At 47.9% G+C, this 23,644-nt stretch overlaps 2 protein-coding genes across 8 annotated transcripts; one reads left to right on the top strand and one right to left on the bottom strand.

Annotated features, from left to right (window-relative positions):
* The first annotated feature begins 1,569 nt into the window (after window positions 1–1,569).
* LOC120955594 (sphingomyelin phosphodiesterase) lies at window positions 1,570–23,572 on the top strand. 7 transcript variants are annotated; one of them, XM_049610561.1, is made up of 7 exons: window positions 1,570–2,005; window positions 6,434–6,606; window positions 19,256–19,347; window positions 19,430–21,054; window positions 21,119–21,303; window positions 21,376–21,558; window positions 21,899–22,245. In XM_049610561.1, exons 3-7 carry the CDS (start codon window positions 19,284–19,286, stop codon window positions 22,032–22,034), a joined length of 2,193 nt encoding a protein of 730 aa, XP_049466518.1. In that variant the 5' UTR covers window positions 1,570–2,005; window positions 6,434–6,606; window positions 19,256–19,283; the 3' UTR covers window positions 22,035–22,245. The 7 variants fall into 7 exon arrangements, 5 of the variants coding, with proteins under 5 accessions (XP_049466518.1, XP_040232555.2, XP_049466516.1 ...); XM_040376621.2 differs by lacking the exon at window positions 6,434–6,606; XM_049610559.1 differs by lacking the exons at window positions 1,570–2,005; window positions 6,434–6,606 and adding an exon at window positions 18,930–19,181 and having other exon boundaries at window positions 21,902–22,245.
* Window positions 12,311–13,288, bottom strand: LOC120956144 (uncharacterized). Its single transcript, XM_040377519.2, has one exon. It carries the CDS (start codon window positions 13,286–13,288, stop codon window positions 12,311–12,313), a length of 978 nt encoding a protein of 325 aa, XP_040233453.2.
* Window positions 23,573–23,644: the final 72 nt, after the last annotated feature.

The raw sequence follows: 23,644 nt of genomic DNA, 5'->3' as shown, positions 1-23,644 counted from the left end.
CGCCATGCCGGAATATACATGGGCGATTGAGGGAAGAATTGGGAGGGTTGAAAATGTAAAATTTGTACAAATTTGTTAGTGTTGTGACATAGCTTAATTAAACAAAAAATATGTTATTGGCACTTTTCAATTCATCGCTCAACCCAACGATCACCGACGATCTGGACAGCACGCGCGCGACAAACCAACCCGATCGCTCTCACGCATCAAATGAGCACGAGCAAACGATGCTCACTCTCTTTCTCTCGCTTTCACGAAGGCTCCATTGCGTTTACGATTCGCGCGCACGCACTGGCACACACTCTCCGCCGAAGGTTGATATGCGCTCTAGCCGCGATCCACATTGGATCACCTCTTGATCTATGTCCAGGAGTGTCAAACATTTAGACAAACATTATGAAACTACTTATGTTTAAGCAATAAAATAAACAAAATACACAATTAAAAAGACATACTGAGGAAAAATATTTAGAAAAGACACAAATTATATATTCAGCGGTAACTTACCACGATAAAGCTAGTTTTAGCGTTATTATTGTTGCTGTTCACATAGGTGCAGCTCATTGTGAGCGATCGTTGCGACACGATTGCACCAGTTTCAACTCCACGACTTATCTAGCAGTGATGAGGAGCACTCTTTTTACTTTTAACTTCAAATGGTTATGCATTTTGATTTTACTATCGTTTTAATTTCAATTCCTCTATTACCACTTTTAGCTCTCATATCTTTTGAACCGATCTCTGCTCTTATTTTTCCATTCCTTACGTCTAGTTTTTATGTTAAGTGAACGATGGTAAATTTTTGCTTGCTTTTACATTGATGGTTTTTTTTTTAAATAATGAAATGTGGCAGAACAACACAATTTCTGGGCTGATAGGCCACAGGGACCAACAAAAAAAAGCAGAATACGGTACTGCGAAAATACAAAATAGTATAAAATTATGATGACAGCTTCGAGTCATAAATAAAAAAGAATTTAAATTGTTTTCACACCATACCAAAGAGTGAGTAAAGGTTCATGAGCAATAATCCATTCGTTTCGAACTAATTAGGTCAGAAACATCAAGGCACGAGATTTGTATTTCATAAAATAAATAAGATTAATTCATCAACTCTCAAAAAACGAAAGCTTTTCACTTAACCACCGAGACATTCTCAGTCATACTTTACCTTGTAACACGAATTCTTCAGTTTCCAGGTGTGCGGAAATATCGGTAAAAATCAATTATAATTAAACATTGAGCGGTTGGTATATACATATTATTATTATCATACAAATTATTCCTAAAAATGCTACCAATTTTTTTGACAGTAGTCAGTGTGGTATGCTGTCGTGGTAGAGGTCAATGTAACGACAAAACAATAATTTATCAATTTTCACCTTTAAATGATGTGAAAAATTCGAATATTTTAATTCTACTGCAAATCAAACCCATTAGATTGCAACCCTTTCTGGCCACTTTGACAAACCTGTACTACAAACACACTCTCTCTCTCTTCCCTCACACATGGCGAGCTCTCTTTCTCTCTCCCATTCCAACCGACCAATATGCCCCAACCATCGCATTCGGCCAGCCGCATCGGCCACATTACGCTACAGGCCGCGCGTGCCGACAGACAGACAGCCAGACCGTGCGCGCGTTCGCTGCTCCTCCCAGGCACCAACACCTTCCTTCCCCAAACGACACGGCCCCTCTTCCTAGGTGCGTGGCCGTGGTCAGGTTGCTGCCGTAGTGGTAGCTGCTGGACAACTTATCCGTTATCCCCGTTGGCGCCATTCGCCCGCTCCGTGGTGGTGAAGTAGTGGGTGAGGGAGTCAGGGGTGGGAGGGAGGGTGGAATTCGAATTTCGGATCACGATCGAATTCCGTGTGCAGAGTGCAGTGGTGCTGTGCTGTGTGAGAGTATCGCCCGGTCCCAGTGGGTGAGTGAGTGTGCGCGTGATTTCGCGGTGTAGAAGGCCGCGCCAAGATAGCTAGGAAGCCGTAATCGTAATCGCAAAAAAGTAAGTGTAGATCTGTGTGTGTGTGTGTGAGCATGTAAAGCAATGTGTGTAATATGTGGGCTGAATATTTGCATGTGGAAGGGAGAAGAGTGGATGGAATCAAATATGAGAACAAACGGTCTGCCAAACGATGTTGCTAACGCGCGTCCATCTCGGCAGCCGAATTGTGTTAAGTGAGGCCTCACAGTTAGGCTTCCACCGTTGCCGTTGGACGCTCTTCGCTTACCCTCCGGTCTGATCGCGTAGTGAACCGAACCTGTGCTAGTGCTGCAATTTCAAGTGCATCAGTCCATCGAGCTGAGAAGCGTCGACAATCAGGCGAAGATCGAAAACCGTACGGTATCGGATCGTTCAGAAAGGGCGAAACCCGTTGAACGAGCGCGTTTTGTTTTTAGGTGATCCTCGCGAGCTCAAACCACTCGAATGGAAACGGTTTATGGCTGGGGCTGTTACAAGGGGGGATAGGGGGGAGAAAAGCTTCATTCACCGATCATCAACCGCGGCACTGGGGATCGTAAAAGAAAACGCATCTTTTTGACCTAGAAAATTTAAGAAAAATCCAATCGGAAAAATTGCACGTCAAGGTGAAACGGTGAAAATTCGGGAAATATAAAAAAAAACCTTTGTGAACGGACTGGAAAGTGGCCAGAGTGGAGCTGAGCACAACAATGTGACAGTGAACCGGGAACTGCAGTGGGTCAACTGCTGTTTACATGAAGCTTTTCGCCCCCCTGATTTGGTTGCCTTTGAGTGATAGTGAGTGTGCATGTTTTGTAAATTTCCCATACCGCCAAGCACGATTCCAGCCCTGCTTGACCTTCCACTCCGTTGTGCGCGCAGGAACATTGAAATTTAAAGTAAAAACTGTGAAAGAGAAAATACTTCTGCCAGCGGTGAGGTATTTGGACGTCGAAGGAGGCCATTTTAATTTTTTTCCCCTCTGCTGCCGCCACTATTGCTGCTGCTGGTACCCCCACAGAAAGCCCACCCAGCGCCACCCCGTTTCGGACGCGAAAGGGTGGTCGCTTTGCCTGGCGTGGGGCGTTAGTGGGCCGTGGGTTAGCTTTCGTTTGTTTACTTTCACTTTAGTGACGACAAGCAGAGCAGTGCAAAGCGCGCGCGCGTGTGTGTGTGTTGGACGGTGCGCAAAACATATTTTCGTGCCAAACGATCATCATACTCATAGCCGTTTGCGTTGGAGCGTACACTCTTGAAGGGAGAGAGAGAGAGAGAGTGCTGGCGTGCGTGTGTGTGCGAGTGCGAACAAATATCAATAATCCAATCTCAATTTAATCTGTTTCGTTTCACGCCGGTTAATATATTTAAATTGAGCGTCTCACAACGGCGCCGCATTCGAACTGTTGCGATCGAACAGAAACCGCGCCACCCGTCATCGATCAATGCACCCGGCACCGGAGAGGGGTTGTTGCAACGGGACAAGCCCTTAACTAGCGTGTGTTTGTGCGTGTGTGTGCTGCTGTATGTTGCATTGCGTGTTTGCTAGATGATGATCTGCTTTTCGAGAGCATCCCGGCTACCCCGGGGTGAAGTATTTTGTTTATTGTTATATTGTGTGCTGTAACCTGGATGGCGGGGTTTGCCGGTGCATAATTCTCACCCCCGATTGCCCCCCCCCCCCCCCCCCCTGCAACAGGGCATCACAATGCGTTGCGTTAACCTGCTGTAGCGAAAAACTCATCCACCGTGCAGCACCGGCGTCGGCTGACATAATTGTGGAAAGCAATGCGAAACAAACGACATCCAATGGGCGGCCGAACTTGAAATGGACGCTGCGCTGCTTATATATGTTGCAAAAAAAAAAACATGAAAGGAACGATTATATAAAGGTTTATGGTCGCAAAAAATAGAAGAGCTGGGCCTAGCCTAACACGAGGGTAGAGGCTGTGCGCTACCAAAACCAAAACCTTTTTGGCAAACGAGGTTCCTCGCTTGGTGCTACGTTTTTGTTAGGTTAGATTTACGGATTAAATGAAAAAAAAAAACTGTTCGTCTCGTTAGTTTGCATTACTGGTGACGTGAGTTTGAAAACTGGATTTTATGTTAGTTTCAGGATAAATAACCTGAGTATGTTGTCCCATAACTATTGCTTTATCTGTTTATTTCTATGACGAACTCATTTTTTCAATGAGCGTTATAGAAACTTGAGTTACTGTAGCATGAAGGCGTCGATTATTGATTCTTTCACATAATGCGTGTTAGTATAAATGGTACGTATTTTGTATGAAAACCCCGAAAATAATTTAGTTTTGGTGGTTACCTGACAAGTTTTTCTTATAGTTGCTTAAAACAGAGTCAGCAAATAAATGAAGAATCCAATTGATTTACAGTCGCTGTCACCAAATTTTGGCTCGAGAGCATCAATGTTTGACTCTAACGCACCTATTTTTGTCTGTTAGTTTTCATTTTTTTTTACTCTTGTAGGAATCATGATAATTATACATGATATTTGAGCAGTTTTATGACAATTGTAATTTTATATCACATAAATAATACAAAAACTGCGTAAATTAAATGTTTTTAGAGAAAAAAATAATGAAAATTTAGACATTCTAAAGCCATTGTTTACACCTCAAAACACATGCCAACTTTTTTCACTCCATTAAAACTTCCAAAATTGGCATAAGAATTGTTATACATTAAATTCTACCAATAAAATTATTAACTATTTAATCTAATTTCAATAATCTCGTAACCACACAGTTTGGATTTTTGTAAACAGAGCGATTGATTCACAGACAAAACTTGATGCCTTAGAGGCAAACATTGTGACACGCTGTCAAACATTAGTGCCTTTGAGACAAAAATAGGTGAGTAAGAGTCAAAAATTAGCTGCAACGACTGTACTGGGCCGAAGTTACCTTCTACTTAATGGCATTGTTTACCTGATTTTATGTACTGAAATTAAAGAAAAAATATCTAAACAAGAAATACACTATTTCGATTTGTTTGCTCCAAAATGATTGAAGATTAATTGTCCCTAAAAACAGACAACAATGTGTCAGAGTGTTAGTGTTACCTTAATTAGTGATCCGTTTTTTTTTTAAATTTATTCTGCTCATTTGTTTTTTGTTTCATCAACCAGAAGCTCTGCTTTTTTTCTTTTGCTTTTAACACATTTTAAATAGAAGAATAGTTTGAAGCACAGTTTAATTATAGCAACCCAGTTGCAAATTGAGTGCCCCACTTATTTTCCGATTGTCTGATTCAGCTTCCGCCTCAGCAGCATGGGCGGTCGAAAATTGGATCTTTTTATTAGGTTGGTTGCATGATTGTTTATTTGAGGGGTTTTTTTCTTTGTGAGTCTTTTTTTGTTGACCTTCGAAACGTTGAATGCGTAGCTTGATTTATGATGGTTTATTGTATTTGTTGTCCATTCTTTTTTGCCAAATCTACCTAAAAAAAGCCACAAATCGATGGATTTCGTTCGCATCGGTTAAATTGCGCTAGAGCTTTAATAACTGTCCATTAAAATTTCAATACATTGGCAAAAAAGAAGAAAAAAATGCCCAAGACGTAGTAAATTGACCGAAAGCAAGACAAAGCGAACAACCGGAACGATACGCGTCGCCAGCCGGAAGTGCACAATTTACGATAAGATGCACAAACCAGCCCAGCATCACAGTAAACAGTAAAGAAAACATTACGTTTCCCCAGTAAACGCAAAGCAAAGCAAAAAAAAACACGGTCATGATCCACGAGACGATGAACGCGAGATCACCCGCCAGCTTGTTTACGTTCCATTGTGATGCTGCGCTTATCGCTTGCGCAAAACACATACTTCAAATGCGCAAAATAACATATCGCGTTCGCGTTCAAGGCAAGACGCATAGTGCCAACAGTGACCAACCAAAACCAAAACACTGTACAAACACACACACACACATGCGTTGAAGTTCCGGTCCGATTCCTTCCGTCCATTGGGGCGCGTCGCCATGTTAGTGAATGGGAGGCCACTTTTATGATTTTATGAGGCGAAACCCAGTGCCGATATGACTCATCGTATCATCGTATGTGTGTGTGTTGGTGAAAAACGCTTGGTGAAACACTCCGGAGGACATTCAATGTGCATTTTTCGTAAATACAATGCACCCTCGCATCCACCCAAGCTCTGTCCAATCCAGCAGCATCTCTGCCGGAAGTGCTCGCTCGTCGTTTTCCTTTCTAGGTTGTGTTGTGCACCATCCGCGATGGTGCCTTTCTCTTTGCCCGTTCCCTCCCACTGATTGGGCCAGTAATTGGGGCTTTGGGGAATGGTGAGCAGCACCAGCTAACCCGATTGTTCACGGTTTGAATCCGGGCCGGGAATTATATCCACCAGAAGACGAACCGCACGGCGTCGCTACCTTTTTCCCGCACGGTGCGCACACAACTTCTTTCAAGCTGATCGTTGGGTTTGCTTTATTTCAGATATGGCATCGACCCGATAGAAAAAAAGGAACACCCTGTGTGTGTGCATGTTCGAGAGAGAAAGAGGGAGAGACAGATTACGGAGCAACGCTGTAAATTGGATTATTTGTTTTACGTCGCTACAGTGACTTCCCGAGACCGGCAACCGAAGAACGTCCCGAAGAAAGTGTTAGGTAAGGTCAATGTCAGAGTGCTAACGCACCAGCCGGAATAGAGGCACGTCATCTAAGCGCGTCGGAAGCCCGTTTGATCGTTCTGTAATACGGGAAGCAAGGGGGAAGCAAGACAAGATTTAGGTCATGATTAGGCGGAAACTTTCCCTTTTAATCGGTTCACTGATTCCTTTGTGTGTGTGTGAGTGTGCTGTTGCCACAAACAGCCGCTCACGATCATCATTAGAGATCGAAGGGCAGCATAGGGCCAATACAAAGGGTATCTTGCTAACCGATTGGAGGTCAAGGAACTTTAGTGTGTCAACCCTTGGGAGTGATGGGCTGATTAATGAGAAATGGGAATGACCTTTTGAGTTTCGTTTTCTCTTAATCGATCGTCGGCCGCACGCCTAATTACCCAAGCATTCTTGATAACGTTTTCAACGGAAATTTCACGTTTGGAGAGTGATTGAAATAGAAAAACCAACTTCAAAATTGCCCCGCAGCAAAAACTAGGCACCACTTTCACGATCCTGAACAAAGGCAAAGGCCACCACTTGGCCCAAACTCTCCGACTCTCTCGACAACGAAGGAACGAAGCGTCTTTTCGAAAGGAAAAGTGATCTCTTGTGATCTCCTCCGCGCCACAGAAGAACCTAAACAATTGCCTAACATCCAAACCAGACAAAACAGATGTTTGGAAAAGCCCACCCCACTTGGTGCTGTGCCAAGTGAAAGTGTCTGGAGTGTCTGGACAACAACAACTCCAATCCTATCCGCCTTCTCGGGTAGCTACAGACGACGCGTTGAGATTGCGTCAATCAAGTTCCTGTGAGGCGCCGTTCCTCCCGCAGTGCCCGGGATAGAGCAAGGTCGTTAATTTTCGGTTCCGCTAATCCCGGATGCGTTTACTTTCCAATTTTCAGGACCTATTGTCATTTCGCGGATCAGCGGCCGGGCACGCGCTAACGAGGCGGATCCGATCGGTATGATAAGCAGGGGGAGGGGGCTAGTTGAGATTCTTCGCTGATGTGATTTCACTTTCTAGAGGATTCGAAGCAGATTTCGATCGGAAAGCCGATATTGGAAGAGGTGTGAAGTTATGAGCTATTTGTATGAAGGCACGATCTAACGATGGGTGTTATGATTTTAATAGCCACAGAAAGCGCCGACTGCAGTAAAGGCTCGACGTGAGGTAATTTCTGTCTTGATCGTCCATTGGAGGCAAAATCTTGACAATTCATTTACGTGGCACAAATAAGTCTAGATAACCTTCATGTTCAGGCCGACCTGTGACCCGGTAGGTCGTAACGTGAAGAAAATAGTCTTCTTAACAAATGGTGCCTTATCAGCTTTAGACATAAGCTGTCTAACCGCTTAAACCAGCTAAATATCGCTGTCGAGTAAGAATGTATACTCAGAATTTAAGGGTTGTATGTATACTCCTCCAGATATCATATAATGTTGATTTTTCAAATGAAAATTTGATATTTTGTAACATTGCAGTTCTACGGCGAACCTAGTAGAAAGAGCGGGAATCGAAGATCAACAAAAGTATTGAACATAAATCCATTATTCAGACCCTTCAAAAGCCAAACAGACTAGTTTAAAGCTAGCTAGGCTTAATGTGATCGCGAAAACATTGTATTCTATGGTATGAACTGCAATAAGCGCTTTGAAAGAATCTTCAATATCGATTGAAACACATTTAGACTTCATTGTATTATCACAGCTCTCAAAGTTCACAGTTGTAGACCTACGAGGGGATTTAAATTCAAGGTACGCTGATATCTACAAAACATGTATAACTTGAGTAACTATAAACTGATATTACTACCATGCTGTAATGTTAGAACCAAGGACTGTTTACAATATTTTTGAATTTCTCCTTTTCGAGATATCTGCTCATCTGATTTAGTACATCACACAACTCCCATCAACGCGTTGTTATGATTGTCCAATTTTTGGACTCCTCCAACCATTGTCAGCAACATAAAGTATCTTTAGGGGCGCCACAAAAGTGGTCCCTAATTTTTTATGTCGCGAACGCGTTGGGTTTCGTGAGTAGGTAATACGGAACTTTATTTTACACTATATTATGAACGGTTGCGCACGTTCGTGCGAGAGGGTTTCACGTTGAGGAAGTTTCGAGCGCGGAGCGAAGGAAGAGGTCTGTTCGCTTTCGAGGTTGGGTCGCAAGAGAGAGAATGTGCTCGCTGACAGCAGGAAGTGTAGCGCTGGACACGCGGCGCATGTCACTTTGACACATTCGTGTGCCTGGTGAGTGCGCTTCACGGAGATCCGTGTCCTTGTCCCTGGATGTCACGATCGCTCACGATTCTCACGCCAGATGGCGGTCTGGTCGCTACAGTACTCCCCTCCTAGAGCGGTGTCACCGGTAACGTAGAGGTATGATGACCTTCCGCTGAGACCTGGTGACGCCGGTCGATACCGTCTGGTCGTTGCGGCGTAGGATGGAGGGTGGTGGGGCGTCGACGGCGGCTCGGTCGGTTTGTCTCGATGTCGTCGGGTGCGATGGTGGTGCGGGTGTCGTCTGATTACGCACTGGTTGTTCGCGCGACGTCGGTTTGGAGGCTGCGGTGGCGTCTCTGCGGTCCGAATTTGCCTGGACGTCCGGTAACGGCAGAGTTTCCGAGTGGTCGGTTGTTGGCGGCAGCAGGTTTGTCGTTAGCCCTTCCCACGAGCACTGCGGGGCCGGGGTGGCTTCCTCTTCTGCGCCATACGCTGGTTTTAAGCGGTCGATCGAAACCAGCGTTGGCTGTCCACGTAGGAGTATCTGAAAAGACTTAGGATTGCGTGTAAGAACCTTATATGGACCGTGGTAAGGTGTAGTTAGTGCAGGTCGGACGGTGTCGTCGCGTATGAACACGTGAGTACACTTGTTCAGATCGGAATGCACGAACGGTGTGCGGTTGGTATGCCAAGCGGTGCTCTGTGGTCGAATGCTGCTCATCGTCTCCTCTAACGTTTTGGCGAAGTCGGATTGGTCGGCGAGGGCATTTTGCGGTTTCGCGATGAAGAATTCTGCCGGGATGGTCAACGTCGTTCCATACACAAGTTCGGCTGGCGAGGCGTTGATGTCATTTTTAAACGTGGTTCGTAGCCCAAGCAGTATTAGCGGTAGGTGTTCGCTCCATCTTGCGGTGTCTTTGCAGGTGATTGCTGCTTTAAGAGTGCGGTGCCACCTCTCGATTATTCCATTTGCCTGCGGGTGGTAGGCTGTCGTACGGATGTGTTTCGTTCCTAGGGCTTTCGTCAACTCTTTGAACAAGGAGGATTCGAATTGTCTCCCTTGGTCCGTTGTTACGTGCGCCGGAACTCCGAATCGGGCGATCCAGTGGAATAGTAGTGCTGATACGACGGTAGATGCGGTGATATCCGAGATCGGTATTGCTTCTGGCCAGCGAGTAAATCGGTCGATTATCGTAAGGCAGTATCGGTTACCGTTACTGATGGGAAATGGTCCAATGATGTCTACGTTGATATGACTGAACCTCGCTGTTGTTGCAGGGTATGGTATCAAGGGGCTTTTGACGTGCCTTCCTACCTTAGCGCGCTGGCAGGCTAAGCAGTTCCGAGCGAAGTCCTGGGATTCCTTCCTTGCATTGAGCCACACGAAACGCTCTGTTATTAGTCTAGCTGTGGCGTGGGCTCCGGGATGACTGAGATCATGTACGGCGTGGAGAAGTTGTGTTCGAAACGATCGGGTGATGTACGGTCTGATGATACCTCCAGGGCAGTCGGCGTAGAGTGACTTGGGGCTTCCCGGTATTGGTGTCTTCTGCAGGAACAAGTCCGTCTGAATTTTCCCACTGAGAATGTCGGAAAGTTCAGGGTCGCGCTCTTGTTCTTCTGCTAATCGCTCATAATCGATGGTCGGTGTCGCGTGCACTGTCTCTATGCGGGAGAGCAGATCGGCTGTAACGTTGTCTTTTCCGGCGATGTGACGGATGTCGGTGGAAAACTGGCCAATGAAGTCTAACTGCCGGGCTCGTCGAGGTGAGGCATTGTCGTGCGTTTGTCGGAAGGCGAAGGTTAGAGGCTTGTGGTCTGTATAAATACAGAATTCCCGACCCTCTAGCTGGTATCGGAAGTGTCGTATGGCGAGATAGATGGCGGTAAGTTCTCGGTCATAGGTCGAGTACTTTTGCTGTGCCTTTTCGAGACGTTTCGAGAAGAAGCCTAGTGGTTGCAGGTCTTCGTTGGTGCGTTGGTGAAGTACGGCTCCGGCTGCGAAATCTGAAGCGTCGGTCCATAGAGAAAGTTCGGCGTTCTTCACGGGATGTGCCAATAACGTTGCACGTTTCAGTTGCTCTTTGCATTGGGCGAATGCTTCGGAAGCTTCTAGCGACCAGGTTAATGGCGTTCTGTCCTTCTTTTTGTTACCTGGAGTCATCTCGAGAAGTATACCTTGCGTTTCCAGGGCGTGCGGCAGAAAACGTCGATAGTAGTTTATCATGGCGAGGAACTTCTTCAACTCCATAATCGTCGTTGGCTGTGGCAGCTCGCTGATGGCTTGGACTCGATCGGGGAGAGGACGAATACCAGAAGCGTTGACCAGATGGCCCAGAAAGGAAATCTCGTTCCGGTAGAACTCGCACTTGGCTGGATTGATGGCTAGTTGGTGCTTCTCCAATCGTTCGAAAAGTTGGCGTAAGTGTTCGTGGTGTTCTGCCTCGGACGTTGATGCTACGATCATATCGTCGATATACGGGAAAACAAACTCGAGTCCTCGTAGGACATCATGGATAAGGCGTTGGAATGTTTGCGCTGCGTTCCTCAATCCGAAAGGCATGGTAGTGAACTCGTAAAGTCCAAAGGGTGTCGTGATGGCTGTCTTCGCTATATCATCCGGATGAATTGGTATCTGGTGGTATGCCTTGTGCAAATCGACCTTGGAAAATATGATCTTGCCTTGCAAATGCATCGTGAAGTCCTGTAAAAACGGTAGTGGATAACGGTCGGGTACGGTTTTTGCATTTAGGGCGCGGTAATCACCACAAGGGCGCCAGGTGCCGTCGGCCTTTTTTGTCATATGTAGCGGGCTGGCCCAGCTGCTATTCGAGGGGCGGCACACTCCGAGCTGGACGAGTGATTCGAACTCTTTGCGGGCAGCTGCGTACTTTTCGGGTGGTAATCGGCGAGGTCTTGCGAATGTTGGTTGCCCCGTCGTTTCGATTCGGTGTGTCACTTCGGACTGCAGTAAGGTGCCAGGAGTGGATAGTGCAGTTAACCCGGGAAATTCCTTTAGGAGAGTGGCGATCGGTGAGGTGGAATCACATACTTTTACGGTTGGTTCCGACGGGTTTTGGCTCGGCACTCCGGTAGAACGTACGTTCGTTAAGGCGTCGACAAGACATTTTTTGCGCAAGTCCACGAGCAGATGGAAATGTTGGAGAAAATCGGCTCCAATAATCGCTGTCCCCACGTCTGCGATGATGAAGTTCCAAAGGAAAGATCGGCGAAGTCCCAAATCGAGAGTATAGAGCGACTCTCCGTAAACCTGGATTGGTGTAGAATTAGCGGCGAACAGCTTCATGGTGGAGGGTTTACTCGGGACGGAACTGTGTTGTCGAGGGATTACTGAAACGTCTGCACCGGTATCGATTAAGAATTTGATGTTAGTTTTTGGATCGGTTATTACGAGACGATAGCTATGGGTCGAAAGTACGTGTATCTGTTGAGGTTGGCCTCTGGTTAAGCGTCAATCGGAAGCAGTGGCCGAGTTACTACCCTGCCGCCGATTGTTGAAGGAGCAGGGGGGACGACAGTTCCGCGCCGCTTGCCCGTATTGCGTGTGGTAATAGCAGTGTCCGCTGGGTGTTACCGCATCCTGGTTCGGTTGACGTTGCCGGGTACGTGAGCGTGGTCGCGCGCGTTCTCGTTCGTTGAGCCTGCTCAGTACGGCGTCCAAGCGCTGACCTAATTCCGTTACTTGCCGAGAAAGACGTTCGAAGTCCTCGTTGCGTACTTCGTGGATGGTTTGGTACGGGCCCGTTCGGTGGTATAACGCGAACGAATCCATAACAGAGTCTGCTACTTTAGCTCGATCGTTGGTATCCGTGTTAGTGGCAATAACGGCGGACTGGACGTATGGCGGGAGACGGCCGATCCACAAATCTACCAGCATAGAGTCCGTCATTGCTCCATTTGCGGCGCGGCGCATCTCCGCTAATAGCTGCGATGGTTTTCGGTCCCCGAGGTTCATTTCGGCAAGCAGACGATGCAAGCGGCTTCGTTGCGACTCTTCAAAGTGCTCAATTATTGCACGCTTTGCTACCTCGTAACGGTCCGTAGCGTACTGTCGAATGTTCTCCAACAGGGGGCGAAGCTCAGGAAGGACACGAAGCGGTATACGCGTTCTAAGAATGTTAAAACGGCGAATATGTTGGTTCGTGGTGATATTCCACGCATCGAACCAGTTTTCCAATGCGAAGAAAAAGGTTTGAATGTCAGTGGTGTCCATCTCCGGTGGTTTCAGCTGCATGGCATTCAAAGTGTCAATCTGCGATTCGGGCGGCATAAACATGGCGTCGCAGGCGGACGGCCCTGGTACGCGCGGGGTATTCGGAACGGGCGGTGTTGGTACGTGAGGCGATTTGGATCCACTCGCGGCTGGATCGGCACTCGGGGTTACGCCATCGGGAGTCGATACGTCGCGGACCGGCGGACTGTGCAACATCCTTACGACTAAGGTTAGTTAAAAAAGGGTGGATCTTACCTTAGTGGCGGGGGCGCAAGCAAGTCCAGCTGAGGTTGGCTAGGTCGATCCTTCGGCGACGAAAAATCCGCACACGCGGTCGATCGTGTTAGGATTAGTCGCTCGTTGGCTGCGTTCGTCGATGACGCCGGTGGTGTGAGAAACGAGGGGCGATGATCTTCGGTATCGTTCGGTCGGTGGTGTCGGCGAGAAGAGAACGATGGCTGCGTGCGCTGACGACGTCTTCGGTGCACGGTCGAAAAAAATGACGAACGTAGCTCGAGCAAAATTCTGACGCAATCCGCTCGGTGTCGGCCTGCGCACATTCACCCACACACACACACACACGGTGCACACACAAAAACCGCGTGGGTCTGGAGCGCGCTCGGCGGTACGTGTGAGGTTATGATCGGCGGGTGCGCAAACACGTACGGGTACCAAAATGCTCGGCGGGTGTGCGACACGGCGCGGGGTGTGTCAGCAAAATGTTCGGCGATCGCTCAGCACCGAGAGGAAACTTTTCCGCTAGAATCGGTCGCTCCGTCGGGTAAAAATGTTCCAGAACCGTGTTCTTCACTGTCGGCCACCTTCGGTGTCGATTTGCACTCACGTGGGTTCGGGGTTTGTGCACGGGGGTTTTTTCGCTGGCTGCGCTTGCGTGGTGCCTCCTTCGTGGTCGGCCGCTCCTCGATGATGGGGGGGAACGTTGTCGTCGGACCGGACCGTGGAACAATGGAAACACGTTTTTTCCGGCTGGACACGATGTTCGTCAGGTTACCACTCACTCACTCGCGCACGCGATCACGTCGGGGTCACCAGTTTTAGGGGCGCCACAAAAGTGGTCCCTAATTTTTTATGTCGCGAACGCGTTGGGTTTCGTGAGTAGGTAATACGGAACTTTATTTTACACTATATTATGAACGGTTGCGCACGTTCGTGCGAGAGGGTTTCACGTTGAGGAAGTTTCGAGCGCGGAGCGAAGGAAGAGGTCTGTTCGCTTTCGAGGTTGGGTCGCAAGAGAGAGAATGTGCTCGCTGACAGCAGGAAGTGTAGCGCTGGACACGCGGCGCATGTCACTTTGACACATTCGTGTGCCTGGTGAGTGCGCTTCACGGAGATCCGTGTCCTTGTCCCTGGATGTCACGATCGCTCACGATTCTCACGCCAGATGGCGGTCTGGTCGCTACATATCCATTAATACCTTAAAAGGGTCAAGGAACCAGTGCCCAAGGTTGATCAATGCTTTGTTTAGCGTTAACACGAGATCATTTCCCCCATTCTTGTACAACAAACGCTGTCCCTACAAGCCGAAGAAGCTATTCTGAGCAAACCAGTAACCATGGTAACCATCTTAGGCGTCATAGCGCGCAGGCGCGTGTGTACAGACAGATCGCTAATCGGTTCCGCACGCTTGTCAACCGCCAAGCGTCGTTGGCGTAATCGCTTGCCAGGGAACCTTGCGCGAACCTTGCGCAGTAAAAAGGTTCGCTCCTCAAGGGAGCAGAGCGCTCCATTGTGCCAGTAGAAAATAGCATAATTTCCCTCCCCCCCAAACGTTGACGTGCCATCGGGAATGCAGTTTGTGTCGCGTTGCGTTGTTCAATCACCTTCCAAAGTCGGAGCAGACCACACAAACAGTCAGGCAACCGTTGCAAGTGCAGCTCCCGAAGTAATCGGTGGTGGTGCTCGTTTTATTTGTGTTGCCTTCTGCTCGGGACCAAACCAGCCGTTAACGCGACCATCGACCGATATGATAATGGGTGGTTGTGCAATCTTTCAATTCACGCGTGCTCCACGATGTGGTGATGGTCCCGCTCCACACACACACCTGATCGTCTTCGCGATCGCTGGAGGGAGCGATCCGTGACAGAAATATTATTATTGTTTTGTGCGCACCCGTACTTGTGAGTTGATTAAAATAATTGCAGCCGAGCTGTCTCGGTCTCGGTGGGCACACGGGGACGAAGAAAAGGCGCTGCATTAAGTTTAGCCGATGCCGTGGAGTGGAGATGAAAGGAATGTGCTTTAATGCCTTTGCATCTTTTCTATTGCCTTGCCCTCACGACACCGCTCGTGGCAATAAGGGAATGTAATAATTGAAAAAAGGTAAAGCTGAGAAGAAATTGTTTTCCTCCAAAGATTTACGGCGTTGGCATTAAACTTGACATGTCTCGTGCTCGTGGCAGCTTACGTGTGTGCGGGGGAATGTAACGAATTTTTAAGACGTCATTTTCACCCCACCCAATGCCGACTAGGTCAACAAAGCCCGAACACAACCGACAGCCGGCTGGACAGGCATCGGCAGAGTGTGTCACCCATCCAGCGGCACAGTGTTTCGGCGACAGGCAAATTTCACCCTCTACCAGAACCATCCAAATCCTCCCCGCGGGTGGGTGGGAGGGGATGTTGGAAGAAAAAGTAAAACCACTCTTACCGCATCCATTATTCATGCATTTCTCTTTTTGCATGCACGCACCGCACACGAGGGACGGCGAGAAGTATGGCGGCGTGAAAGTACACGGTTGGTTGGCGTCGATACCAGCACACGAAGGAAGCAGGCAGACACACACACACACACACGCAAAATGAGGATCCCCTAAATGCCTTACGAGCATGATGAGACTTACGTGAGGTCTTCCTTCGCTGTTGATGATGATCCATCGATTTTGATGGTTGTGCTTTGTGCCTTCCTTCCTTTTGACAAACTCCGAAATCATATATCCGGGGGAGAAAGACCGTGGTAGTGCTGCGGAGAGTTGAAACATTAAATTCGCATCATTAAGCAGACAACAGCAAGCAAGCGGTCCAAAAAGCCCCGCAGGCCTGAGATGTGACCCACATTTCCGCAATCGAAACTGATCGACGGACAGACGGACACGCCAAATCGTTGGGCCTGGTGTGTGTGTGTGTCCGAAACGCAGCACATAAAAACGGGTTTTCTTTCATCACACCCGTCAGGGGTCTGTCGGAGGAAGAAACACAGCAAATGGCAAAGTTTGCTAAAGACCGGGTTAACAAGCAAACGGAGGCCTGTTTTTTTTTGTGCTGCTGATGATGCATCTTCCGTGCAACGAAGATTTGCTTGGGTTTGATTGCGAGATCCGAACACACAGAGCTTTGTCCGGCTTATCCAAGCAGCGTGCTCTGGTGAGATACAGCCTTTGTTGCAAAGTTCCATTTCTTTGTTGTGTCCGGTGCTCCAATCGCGAGATCTCCAACATGAGAAAACACATTTTTCCAACGTCCACCCCAGATCAGACAATGCGGGAACAATGCGCTACAACATGTTCTCTAGCGATCATGCTCCCATCTGATGCTTTATCGCTTCGCACCGGGAGCACGTCCGCGACTCGGACAGATCGCTGGACCGACGACCTAATTGCAAGTGTGCAAAATGCCACACACGCGAGCGTATGACACAGTTTAATTTATCGATGCAATCACAACCGTCACCAACCACCGGTGGCCAGTGATGTAATGCAAGACGTAGGACGTACGATCGGGCGGCAAAAAGCGACGATCGCAACCCGTTTGCGCTGCCATCGTTCCTGGTTGCAGCTATTTAGCTATCTCCAACCTAGAATGGAGATCTCGAGTGGAGAAAAATGTAGGTTACAGCTGGTAGAAAACTCTCCAGCACTGGGCAGGTGGTCGTGATCGAGGTGTAGAGGAACTATGCGTGATGAATTGCGATCACTTCCCGTAGAAAACTCCCCGTTACAAACAGGAAATGATGGTAGTGTCCGTAGAAGGGCATCGCAACAGAGGGCCAGCGGGACATGAATATTTATCAAAACATAATATCACTTTTCATCTCCGCGGGCTCTCCGGATGTTGGATTATCAAAGCCTATGTGCGTTACGTCAAACCTTGGGATTGTAAATAACTCCACAGCACAGATTACAGACTGTGCCCGTGTGCCCTTGGTAAGGCAAAGCGTTAGGGCGTGTGTTGATATTGTGAAGAATCATCAACAAGAAGTCTATAGTATCAGGCAAGCTTCCCCGCTTATACTAGCTTTCTTTGTAGCCTTAGTAGAACTGCAGGAAGCTAGTACTGTCCAGATGTTGTTTGCCAATGATCTTTCTAGGCATGGGACAATTGTGCGAGACCTATGCCGCACACTCAGTTCATTATAGTGTGCGGTTGATCGCCGCACGCGAAAAAGTGAACGGGTAGGTCAATCCGCACGCATACAGAACTAACTGAAATGTGCTCTGAACAAGATGCAAGATAACTGTCGGTGTAATAGACTGAACGAAAAAAAAGCATTCGTTTTGGGTCGGCAGAATTTGTTACACACAACGACACAAGAAGATCGATCGCACTTTGCGCGAGAAAGAATGCACATATTGCTAGCGTGGTCAGATTGATCAATCGCACACAGCCGAACAAAAAGAACTCCTGCCGCACACTGACCCCTGAGTGAGTGCTGAGTGAGAAAGAACACTCATAGCCGATGGGTCATTCGCACACAGCCGCACGCATGTTTGGTTGGGTCAGTCGCACACATACCGCACGCGTGTTCAGTTGGGTCAGTCGCACACTACCGCACAAAAAGAACTCTTGTCGCACACTGCCGCACGCGCGTTCTGTTAGTTCGGTCGCTCACTGCTGCACGCGTATACAGTGGGGTCAGTCGCACACTACCGCACCAAAAGAACTCTTGTCGCACACTGCCGCACGCGCGTTCAGTTAGTTCAGTCGCACACTGCCGCACTCGTATTCAGTGGGGTCAGTCGCACACTACCGCACCAAAAGAACTCTTGTTGCACACTGCCGCACGCGCGTTCAGTTAGTTCAGTCGCACACTGCCGCACTCGTATTCAGTGGGGTCAGTCGCACACTACCGCACCAAAAGAACTCTTGTTGCACACTGCCGCACGCGCGTTCAGTTAGTTCAGTCGCACACTGCCGCACTCGTATTCAGTGGGGTCAGTCGCACACTACCGCACCAAAAGAACTCTTGTCGCACACTGTCGCACGCGCGTTCAGTTAGTTCAGTCGCACAAAAAGAACTCGTTAAGCGCACAGCAACATAAAAGAGAAAGCTTGTAGATTTTACTCGTTTAGATCAGCTTTCGTTACAAATCAACTTAAGATAAATTACTGTTTTACCAAAAATTTGAGAGCCTCTTAAAAACCAGAAATTTTCAAATTTTCTGCATGAATTGTTATACATAAATGGTTTAATGTAAAAACCTAGTTACCTAGTTATGCATGAACCGCGTATCTCGGACTGACTGTACTTATAATTAAAAATGCAGCATTAAAAGCAAAATTTTCTGTTCTTGCATTATAATCTCGATAAAATGAAACATGATATTTTTAAAAATGGTACTTAGCTCCAATTGAGCGACTGACCTACCGCACGCGTTCAGTTCATCATACTGAACGAACTACATCGCACGCGTTCACTGAAAAGAATCAAATTGCCCAAGCCTAGATCTTTCCGTATTTAAGACCAGCTAGAAGCTCTGCGTTTCAAGAACTCAAGGCTTTGTTGTCGGGCTGAGGCGTCGAAACTGATAAGGTTGCATGTTTGTTTAGATATTGATTTGTCACGGGCGTTGGGGCGTTGCTCGAGATTATTAAAATGCTCCACACAATATATTATGGCTCCGATGAGGCACTCATTGTACAAAGGGTTATATATCAAGTCGTGGTGTCTTTGTACTGCTGGTGGGTGTGTGTGTGTTTGCAAAGAAAGCAATTCTAGAGAGCGTACGGTTGCGTGTTTGTGTGCACTTCTTCCCCACCGACTAGTCTATAATTGCGCTAAACCCACTCTGCAAATTACCACAACGTCCTTGGCGTCGATCGGTCGACGACTGCCAAGAAGCCGTGCAGTCCAGCTTCAGAGTGTTATTAAGAAGTCAGAATTGAAAGCGGAGCTTAACGAGTGTGTGTATGTGTGTGTGAGTGTCTAAATGAATGTTTCTCTTACAGCTGCAACAAAGAGCGAACCAGCAACAAGATGAGCCAATATTACTTCCCGATCGTGTTCATAGTACTGCTTGAGATACTGCGCCTGGCACAGTGTAAGTAATCCCAAAGTAGATCTTTGATGGATTGTATTGATCATGTGCTATCCTCTACTTCCCTCTCTCTCTCTCTCTATAGCACATCCGTTTCTGTTCAACTCGGGTAATCACCGCCCGCCGGTAGAATGGAAGACGCCGGAGGATAACTGGACGGCGGAGGCAGCACCGCGCAGCATCTATCCGCTGCTGCAGAATCAGAACAACAAGCACCAGCTACCACCACGGTACGCGGTGATCGAGAGCGACGAGGACGAGCAGCTGTTAAGGCGTGCGCACGAGGCGAAGGAGAATGCAACCGCCCGGACGCTGTTCTACTCCCCCAAGGAGGAGTCGCATCTACCGCCCCTGCTCACCAAAACGATCAAGTACTTCAATCTGCAGCAGGTTGCGTTCGAGCTGGAAACGAGCGTCATGTCGCAGGTCTCCTGCACCGCGTGTAAGGCGGGCGCTGGACTGTTGCAGCACTACATACGCACCGGGAAAAGCAAGGAAGAGATCATCAAAATGATTTACCAGTACTGTGTGCAGCTGAAGATCCAGTCGGCACGAGTCTGCGAAGGAGTGAGCCAGCTGTTCGGGGTGGAGGTGATCTACGTGCTGAAGCGCATCACGATCGGGCCGGACGAGATCTGTAGCTTCATCATCGGGGACGCTTGCGGAGACATTTACAACCCGTACCACGAGTGGGAGGTTGAGTTCCCGCCCGTCCCGAAGCCGGACCCACGGGAGCTGGGTCTGCCGAAGGAAGCGGCCCCCATTTTCAAGGTGCTGCATCTGTCCGATACGCACTTCGATCCGTACTATGCGGAGGGTTCGAACGCGGACTGCAATGAGCCGCTGTGCTGTCGGCTGACGAATGGACGACCGACTACACCGAATGGTGCGGCTGGCAAGTGGGGTGACTATCGAAAGTGTGACACGCCGAAGCGAACGGTTGATCACATGCTGAACCACATCGCTGATACACACTCGGACATTGATTTCATCATCTGGACGGGTGATCTGCCACCGCACGACGTGTGGAATCAGACCAAGGAGGAGAATTTGAAGGTGCTGAAGGAGACGGTGACGCAGATGACGGAGAAGTTCCCGGGTATACCGATCTTCCCGGCGTTGGGTAATCACGAGAGTGCTCCGGTGAACAGCTTCCCGCCACCGTACGTACAGCAGGTGGACAGTTCGATCGCCTGGCTGTACGATGAGCTGGATGTGCAGTGGCGGCGTTGGTTGCCGGCAAGTGTCTCGCACACGGTAAGGCGCGGTGCTTTCTACTCCGTACTGGTGCGTCCTGGGTATCGAATCATCTCGCTCAACATGAACTACTGCAACAACAAGAACTGGTGGCTGCTGCTCAACTCTACCGATCCCGCTACCGAGCTGCAGTGGTTCATCTACGAGCTGCAGAGTGCGGAGTTTGCGGGTGAAAAGGTGCACGTGATTGGACACATTCCCCCGGGGCATTCCGATTGTCTGAAGGTGTGGAGCAGGAATTACTACAAAATTGTGTCCCGCTTCGAGAGCACCATTACGGCACAGTTCTTTGGCCACACGCACTTCGACGAGTTTGAGGTGTTTTACGATCCGCACGATTTGAGCCGGGCGACCAGCATCGCGTACATTGGACCATCGGTGACGCCGTACAATGATCTGAATCCGGGCTATCGGATCTACTACATCGATGGAGATCACGATGAAACTACACGGGTAAGTGTGATGCGAGAATGACGGGAAGGATCTTATTTTGAACAACTCTGTTCTGATCTTGCAGCTAGTCGTAGATCATGAATCGTGGATCATGAACCTGAAGGAGGCTAATCTCTACGATTACCCCATCTGGTACAAGCTGTACTCGACACGGGCAGCGTACGGCATGAAGGGTCTGCGACCCGCCGACTGGGATCAACTGATCAACAACATGACTGACAGTAAGGAGCTGTTCGATCTGTACTACAAGTAAGTAATGATTTCTGGTTATTCCTCGAGCGTTCTCTAAACTTACTCTTCTTTCCACCGACCGCACTACAGACACTACTGGAAGGCCTCGCCAGTGAAGCCGGAATGTGATTATGAGTGCCGCAAGCGCATCCTGTGCGACGCGAAGAGTGGACGATCGCACGATCGCAAGTACTTCTGCGAGGAGGTGGAGGCGAAAATCGACGAAAGCAACAAGGGCTGGAAGGATTGGCTCTTCAGCTCGATTAGCTCTTCGTACGTACTCTACAAGAAACTGTTCTAGCTTGCCTTGTCCCATCCATTAATGTGCTGCCCGCTTGCCCAAATACGCCTTTGCGGATGACACCCAGAGTTCGCACGCATTACACTGACGCACACATCATATCGCACACTGTACAGCCATTCCGTGCGTGTTGATGGTGTCCCAAAGGGGTGTCGCCGGGTTTTACTTAGCTAACATCTGCCTCATGCTACTCTTACCCATTTTGTCCTACTTTTTAACGCTCTAGTCTTTCGGAGGTTTGTTCGGCTGGGTGGTGTTTGTTGGTTCGCAAATCTGTTATTTCTGTCGCTTTTTCCTTTCACGCTTTCGCAGCAGCAGCAGCAGCGGCAGCAGTAACACTGTTTCGAACGGTAACCATGACACGATCGCACATCAACATGAACAGGAGGTGGCGGAAGCGTACGAACGCAATAGACGGCTGCCTAGCGTGCAGCTGGCTGCTGGGTGAAGAGGGACGAGCAAAGGGTTTGTGGTGTTTAATATGTCGACATTAATCTTCTAGAGCCGGTGAAATTTACCCAATGTGTTTAGTTGTAACCTTAATCCAGCTGAGCTATGATCTATAGTTATGGCTGACGTCATAGAATATGTGTATGTTTACGTGTATGTACTCCCCTCCAAGGGATGTAAATAAAATAAGTTTTATGCAGCATTTTAAATGAGATATTTTACACGATTCCCAAGCAGGAAGTGGGCTGGTTTGGGCACAACTGGTGGTGGTGGTTTCGGTACAACTGGTTTGAGAGAAACTTACAGAACGGAAGTCACGATCAAATGTAATTTAATCAACTCTTATGCACTGTTTTGATTTTAGCGTATGCATTAAACCAGTGGACTGATTTTATAGGACGCTGAAGGAGCCGACATCTCTGCCAACCATTCAATTTAATGTCCACTTGTTCAATTTGTGTCCACAATGTCAAGAATATCTCCACCTATACTGATTGCTCCAGTCACTGTTTACGATTAATTGAGCTAATCAATTGATTCTTTCTCCCACTTTTAGTCCTTGAGATTGAACCACAGCAATGTATAATGTCGAGAACTATCTTTCATTCTCAAAAGTTGAAGTATAATTATTATAGATAAGATTGGCCTGTAACGTCCCTGTTTCTTAAATTGATAGCCTTTAAAATCACGGTCACATTCCTTAAAAAAATAGTGCAATTACCAATTAAAATAAGTCCATCTGTTCAATGCATACGTTACGACCTGGAAGAGAGGAATTCAATCTCCAACTTTGTACCATTTGCTCTACAAACTTCGCAACCCAACCCTATTCCCCACTCGCTGCCATTTATATGCCTTCCCTCCCAACAGCATCTCCTACGCGATTCACGGGATAACGAAAATATTCTGGCGAAAACGATGACCATCCGGGGGATGATGTCGCAGTGATCCATGTATTAAAATCCTCCCGGCGAGGATTGCATCTGATTGTGGGGATGCCACCCAAACAACAACAACAAACGCGTGGATTGGTTGGGGAATTGTTTCGTGATACGTACCACCTCCGGAGTAAAGAGAGAGAGGGAATTAGTGAGTGAAAAATGCAAACAACAATCAAACGGTAGGTTTGTGATAAACACGGCGAATTCAATTACAACTATTAGTGTTACAGCGGTACAATCGAATTGTACGCCTTCGTCTAGCGAGCGAGAAAAAAAAGAGAAACGGAGGTCGAGAGGGATATTGCGAAGCACCGGGCGATTGAATCGAACTGAATCGGGGAACCGCTCTCCGGTCGATGAAACAGCAGACTTTCTATTATTTTTTTTCAAACTAGGAAAAACACAGGTACTACTCGACTGTTAGGCAGAGCGCGTTTTGCGCATAAACCGTAACATAATAAGTAGGAGATACTACGAAGTTCATCCGCGTCATGGTAGATATTAGACGTAAAGAAGACGTCCCCCGTTTCAGTCTGTAAATAGGAGTTAATTAAATCTCACCAAAATAAATTATTTCATATTATTAAAAAACACATTTTTCTTCTTGTCGTTCACTGTGTAGTTGTCTATACAAATAGAGAAACTTCTCTTGTCTAACTGAGTGTCT

The sequence above is a fragment of the Anopheles coluzzii genome, chromosome 3 (assembly GCF_943734685.1).
Source record: "Anopheles coluzzii chromosome 3, AcolN3, whole genome shotgun sequence".
Lineage (NCBI taxonomy): Eukaryota > Metazoa > Arthropoda > Insecta > Diptera > Culicidae > Anopheles > Anopheles coluzzii.
Note: the sequence above shows the minus strand (reverse complement) of the source record. Positions and strands in the feature narration are given on the sequence as shown.

Excerpts from the sequence above, each read along its gene's own strand:
- LOC120956144 (XM_040377519.2), bottom strand. The coding sequence starts at position 13,288 with ATGTTGCACAGTCCGCCGGTCCGCGACGTATCGACTCCCGATGGCGTA.
- LOC120955594 (XM_040376617.2), top strand. The coding sequence starts at position 18,931 with ATGAGGCACTCATTGTACAAAGGGTTATATATCAAGTCGTGGTGTCTT. Across the intron at positions 19,182-19,255 it reads CTTCAGAGTGTTATTAAGAA|CTGCAACAAAGAGCGAACCA; the intron begins GTCAGAATTGAA and ends TTTCTCTTACAG. Across the intron at positions 21,559-21,898 it reads TTCAGCTCGATTAGCTCTTC|CAGCAGCAGCAGCGGCAGCA; the intron begins GTACGTACTCTA and ends ACGCTTTCGCAG.